The sequence below is a fragment of the Papaver somniferum genome, chromosome 8, assembly GCF_003573695.1.
Source record: "Papaver somniferum cultivar HN1 chromosome 8, ASM357369v1, whole genome shotgun sequence".
NCBI lineage: Eukaryota > Viridiplantae > Streptophyta > Magnoliopsida > Ranunculales > Papaveraceae > Papaver > Papaver somniferum.
This window is the reverse complement of record NC_039365.1, coordinates 103,245,164-103,251,796: the sequence shown is the minus strand read 5'-3', so window position 1 is coordinate 103,251,796 and position 6,633 is coordinate 103,245,164. Positions and strand designations below refer to the sequence as shown.

At 36.8% G+C, this 6,633-nt stretch overlaps 1 protein-coding gene across 1 annotated transcript; it reads left to right on the top strand.

Moving 5' to 3' along the window:
• The first annotated feature begins 1,312 nt into the window (after nt 1–1,312).
• On the top strand, nt 1,313–6,073 carry LOC113302395 (acid beta-fructofuranosidase-like). Its single transcript, XM_026551297.1, has 7 exons — nt 1,313–1,900; nt 2,043–2,051; nt 3,926–4,785; nt 4,876–5,037; nt 5,132–5,367; nt 5,468–5,555; nt 5,633–6,073. The coding sequence occupies exons 1-7, from the start codon at nt 1,492–1,494 to the stop codon at nt 5,909–5,911; spliced, it is 2,043 nt and encodes a 680-aa protein (XP_026407082.1). The 5' UTR covers nt 1,313–1,491; the 3' UTR covers nt 5,912–6,073.
• Nucleotides 6,074–6,633: the final 560 nt, after the last annotated feature.

Here is a 6,633-nt window from a genome sequence, read left to right as displayed (position 1 = left end):
GCTAGGATTTTTCGGGAAAAAAAGACATGCTTGTTCTAGAGGTTTACCAAATAATATCTTCTAAAACACTCTTTTACTAGTAAAATAATACTCGTTTAGTTTTTACTAAGGGTGCTAACGGGTCCTATCGGGTCATACTACCCGGAACCGGAACCGATAACTTTAGTCGATTCTGGATCCGGTTCCTAAATTAATGGACTCGGAACCGGACCCGATAAAAAACTTAAATACCCGTCGGGTCGGATATTTATCGGGTCCTCTAAAATCAACTATAATGTTTGATGATCTATTTTTATATTTGTTATGTTAGCTTGAATTTAATAATTTGTCATATAAAATTATTATTATATCTGTGTCAATGTTCTAACAAGGATTAAAGGTAAGAAAATAAAGGAAGAATGAAAATTTTTTAAGCAAAACTATACGAAATACTCTCATTTTAAGTAAAACTAACAAGCAAAAAGCAAGTATTCGGATACCCGACGGGTAATATCCGTTAGTACCCAAAAACTTAACGGTTCCTAACGGGTTTACCGGTCGGGTAGTGATTTTACTAATGGGTCCAATCTTGGTACCCGGAACCGGACCCGATAGACCCGACTCCGGTTCGGTTTCGGGTAATAGGGTACCCGTTGGTAGCCCTAGCTTCTACACATGAGTTACTAAAATGAAAAAGATGTGATAACTCTTTTCGGAAAAAAAAAAACAAAAAAAACGAACGAACACGGAGTATTAAAACAACCACTCCTTCCATCGGAGAAACTAGAACTGAATCACGAATCTGCATCGTTATTTTGTTTAAAAAAAAGATGATTTCCTTTTCTGATATTTTTTAATTGCATTATTAATTTTTGTTTTGAGCAATGATGTCCCGCACCATTTTGCGGATAGCTATCCCGTTCAAGCGGCTTCTTTACCGTTAGATCACGCTAAAACCCAGATCTAACAGCCTTGAACCCTTTAGGAAAAATGGTGGGTCTTTTCCTGAAAATGGTGGGTCCTTTCCTGAATTCAAATCTAACCGTTAATTTAATCATCTAACGGTAAAAAAACCCGCTTGAACGGGATAGCTATCCGCAAAACGGTGCGGGATAGCATTTGTCTTTGGTTTTTCCCTTTTCATTTTTAGAAACAATAAGAAAAAACAGAAGGAGACAAACCTACATCTGTCAAAACCGCATTGGCACTAATGTCTTGCCCGAATCTTTCCATTCAACACTCCGACCAAACTGGAAACGATTTAACTAATTAATCTCCCAAGTAAAAATCCCTCAACAAGTAGCCTAATCATATATACACATATGAATTTCAATTCAATGATCTATTGATTCACATCGGAATCTGACCCACATCCACCTCCCCTTTTCTTGTCAGTCATCCAACTCATCATCTTCCCTTCAACATTCTTTTCTCCCACCTATTTATACCCATTTTTCTCTCTTTGAATCTCTCTAAGCCTTTCTCTCTTTCTCTTTCTCTTACCAATCAATCATGGACAGCACCAGTAGAATTACAGATCTCGAAAGTGCTGTTAATGAATGTTCTTACACTACTTTACCAGATCATCATACTCTATCAGAAGATTCTTCTTCTGTAAATGGATTGAAACCATTAAAGAGTTTTGCTTATACCTTTTCAATCGTTTTATTCATTTGTTCTACTGTTTTGGTTTTAGTCGGAGATCACCAAAGATCTGAAATTCTTTCTTCAATTTTACCACCAACTAGTAAAATCACTCCGTCCGTAGTAGTATCATCAAGAGGTGTTTCTGAAGGTGTTTCAGAAAAATCTAATGCCAAGAATTTGTTTGCTGCTTCAAACCCATTTCCGTGGACCAATAATATGTTGTCCTGGCAAAGAACTTCTTATCATTTCCAACCTCAACGAAATTGGATGAATGGTAACAACAATTTTTTCTCTCTTACTTTTCGAATTTACAGCTCATTAATCTTTTCTAATTAAAATTCTGTTTTTGGTAAATTTCTGGTTGGACTGTTCTATTGATTCTGGTACGCGTAATTAACCGATTCGTTCTCCTTCAGATCCTAATGGTAATTTTCTCCTCTGTCTCTAGCTGTACTTTTATTCTTCTTTTATGCGTTTTTACTTTCACAAATTATCTTAGTACCCACTTTCTTAAAGGTCTTAAACCATTCACAGAAACCAAATGATCAGGATTTTACACACAAATCTCATCTTTTGCTTACGTGTTTAAGATTTCTTAGACCTTTGTTCTTTCAAAGGTGTTTTTTCCAAGCCTTGCCTACCGGTTGTGGACAGGCGGGCGCAAAAATTATGTTCAACTTTTGGAAGCTTTGTCTCCTATCCGACGTGGTACTTGTTACTCGAAAAGAATTATGGTGTTTGGTCTTTTCCAAGTGTCAAAACGGTACACCACCGGTGTTCAAATTTCTTCCGGCGAATGAGTAGAAAAATGTAGACTCCACGTGATCTCAGCCACCTACTGACCTTAACTAGATATGGAGATTTAAAACGCTTTATACGAATTTAAAAAAAAAAGAAAAAAAAAAGCTGAATCTTTGATCAAAGGATGTTACTTTTCCTTATAAGAGTTGAATATAGTGATTAATGAAGTTAGTATTTAATTAGGGTATCAAACTAATGAGCTTTGAATTTTAAGATATCGAGAGACTGGACTAGATTTTCAAATTAGGCTAGTTCATTCGGGTGCAGATCCCATGTCCCCTTCCTCCATGTACCCTGGTGTCCCACTAGTTAGATTTTGACATGTGGCTTCATTTTTTTCCATAATTCAAAAAAGGTAACCGTATATATGCTTTTATGTTTTCAAAAAAGGTCAAATGAAACCACATGTCAAAATCTAACTAGTGGGACACGAGGGCACATGTAAGAAGAGGACATGGGATCTGCACCCAGTTCATTCATTTTGATTTTATACGATCCATAAATCACTATAAGAAGATACCGGAGGGGCGTAGAGGAATATATAAGTGAACAACATGGGCAACCGATTTTGGGCCCTCGTTTTATGGATTTATTTGTGTGGTCCATGAAGATACTTGCCACGTAGCTAGATATAAGTGGCGTCAGATACACCATAAATCTTCTTCAGATTTCTATTTTACGTGGAGAACTGAAAAAGGTTTTTATTAAATAAAGAAACGGAAAAGTCAATATTTTTTCTCATCACACGTGGAAAGTACTCAAAAATTTATCAAACACTGTTTTTCCATCCCAATGGAAACTGCCCGGTGGTATTCTCCCTTCCGGTAACTTGAACGGGAGGTAGAGTTCATTTCGAATGGGAGGCTTAACAACACAATGAATATGTATCTGCTCCTCCTTGTGTATTTATTTATGCACCAGTCATTTTTAAAATCAATCATTAATATGGATCTTTAAATGAAAAAGAATGTTTCCATTAACACTTAAGTCCTCGAAAGAATTTATTAATTTAATATGACACCATTACAAATTTGCCAAGATATTTCAGTTTTCTGAAATGTCGATTGCCGGTTAATTAACATATCAAGGTCGATGGACCTTTCAAAAAGTAGAAAATGTCAAACTGATCAAAGATTTCAATAATTAAAGGTAGAAAAAGGGTTTATATGATGCATTATTTTTATAATAGATCTTTTATAAAGTCATAGAACTTTGTTTGCTATTTTATTTTTTAAAGTTCAACTGTGAAGATGGATCCTGAATTTCCATTTCAAGTATTAAAGGTGCATCTCATCGGTAGCGGATAGATCTAACACATTAGTTTAGTCAGTTCATTATATTCCATTTCCATGTGAAAAAACATATGCCCACACCGTCATTTATCCATTTTTTGACCAACTGTTGGAAATCATGAATAGCGCGATGAATCATGTGCGCGAAAGCTGTACCAATAATGTGATGAATCTAGTTAAAAACTAACGTAAATAACTTGATGCAGGTCCATTGTATTACAAAGGATGGTACCATTTCTTCTATCAGTACAATCCCGAGGGCGCAGTATGGGGAAACATCGTCTGGGGTCACGCAGTATCGAAAGATCTAATTCACTGGCAATACCTACCTATAGCCATGGAACCTGATAAATGGTATGACAGCAATGGTGTTTGGACTGGCTCAGCAACAATTTTACCAGACGGCTCACTGGTAATGCTCTACACCGGATCCACAAACGAATCCGTACAAGTTCAAAACGTGGCATACCCAGCTGATCCAAATAATCCTCTCCTTGTTGAATGGGTTAAATATGAAAACAATCCGGTTTTGTTACCACCACCAGGAATCGGTTCCAAAGATTTCCGTGATCCAACCACTGCTTGGAGGACACCAAATGGAAATTGGAAGATAACTATCGGGTCGAGGTTGAACACAACATTAGGCATGGCGGTTGTTTACGAAACACCCGATTTTATCAACTACAAATTGAAAGAAGGATTATTGCATGCAGTTCCCGGTACTGGTATGTGGGAATGTGTTGATCTCTACCCAGTTTCTACAGTCGATGAAAATGGACTCGATACATCTGTTAACGGACCTCATGTTAAACATGTTTTGAAAGCTAGTCTTGACGATGATAAAAAAGATTATTATGCACTCGGGGTTTATGACGAGGCTAAGGATGTTTGGACCCCAGATAACCCTGAAATAGATGTTGGGATTGGACTGAAGTATGATTATGGTCATTTCTATGCGTCAAAGACATTCTACGATCAGCATAAAGAAAGAAGGATCTTGTGGGGTTGGATTGGTGAGACCGACAGCGAACGAGCTGACATAGAGAAAGGATGGTCCTCTGTGCAGGTGATTTTCTTTTTATTTTATGTTTGGACATCCATTTCTGGAGCTGTGGTAATGATTTTACTAAATGTGCTATTTATTTGTTTTGGGCAGGCTGTTCCAAGAGAAGTAACATTTGATAAGAAAACCAAGACCAATTTGATTCAATGGCCTGTGGAGGAAGTTGAGGATTTGAGATTATCCAGCAAGAAATTCGAGGATGTTAAGGTTGAAACTGGATCCGTCGTTCACCTTGATGTTGACACAGCTACACAGGTTAGTAATTAAACATGTCAAGTGTTTATATTCAAGTCAGTGGTATCCACCGACTAATACTAATGAATGGTAATTTTGATTTTCAAAACTACAGGTAGATATTACTGCAGAATTTGAAATTGATGAGAAGGCTTTGGAGGGAGTAATGGAAGCAGACGTGGGTTACAATTGTACAACTAGTGGAGGTGCTGCAGGAAGAGGTGCATTGGGACCATTCGGATTGTTGGTGCTTGCAGACGGCAGTCGAACAGAGCAAACAGCTATCTATTTTTACATTGCAAAGGGTGTAGATGGAAATCTCAACACTTTCTTCTGCACTGATCAATCTAGGTACTGTCTTATTTCATTTTTTTGGCCGAAAACCATTGATTTCTTCTGTTTTGTTCTCGAAATTAAACACTAAGTGAAATATGGGATTTTTCCTGTGCAGATCTTCCAAGGCAAGTGATGTCAATAAACAGATTTATGGTAGCACAGTTCCTGTACTAAAAGGCGAAAAACTTTCAATGAGGCTATTGGTAAGTTAATCGAAATGTAAATTTCATCTGAACCATGACGGAATAACATCTAATCAATGTAACAATTTGTTAAACAGGTGGATCATTCAATAGTTGAAGCTTTTGCTCAAGGAGGAAGGACTTGTATAACATCTCGAGTCTATCCAACAGAAGCGATATACGGAGCATCAAAAGTTTTCCTATTTAACAATGCAACTGGGGTGAGTGTCACTGCCAAAAAGGTTAAGATATGGGAAATGAATTCTGCTTTTCTTCATCCTTACCATTTCTCAGCCGCATCAGTATCTCATGTAACTAGTCTATATGTTCTTGCTATGATATTATTTTCCGGTCTCATCAATATGTTCATCTTTTAGGTCTTAAAAAGTTAGTCTTCAATTCATCAAAATTAGCTATTCATTTGATCAATTTTCTTCTTCTCATTCATTGTTGTAATTCTTAATGGGCTGTGCAATATTCCAATTGTAACGTGATCCTGTTTCAAATATAATGAAAATCCAATTTTTTAGTGCCTTGGAGTAATTTGTTGCTTGTGTGTTGAACTGAAATCAAACTTCTTATAAGCATGTTTGGATGCCTGAAAATGAAATGCATTCTCCAAGCATGCGAATCATTCCGTTTCTCGCAGTTAAATTGAAATGACAATACCAATATCTCCTTTTCTTGAGAATGCTGTTGTTGCAAATGTCAATTCACTTCCCCTCATCTGCAACGGGGTTCAAGTTGTGAATAATATACAACAGACTCTTAGTACAGTCGGCTTACGCTAGATAAATGAATACATTCTCAGGTAGAGTGCAGTACGTTCTTGTGAATGCCGTGCAAGCTCTTACCACGTAACGCTTTGAAACCTGTTTTGAGGCATACTAAATAATGTCAAAATAGGGTCACTAAATAAAGAACAACATCACCCTTTATCCATCCTTTTTTATAATGGCATAACTACCCTCATATAATTAGTGTTATGATTATAATTAGATTTTATTAACTAAGAATTTTAAGCCTGGCGTTTTTAGGGGCCACCCCAAAGGATTTAGGGGCAATCAATTTATACCCAGCCAAAGACTCTAGTTAAGGG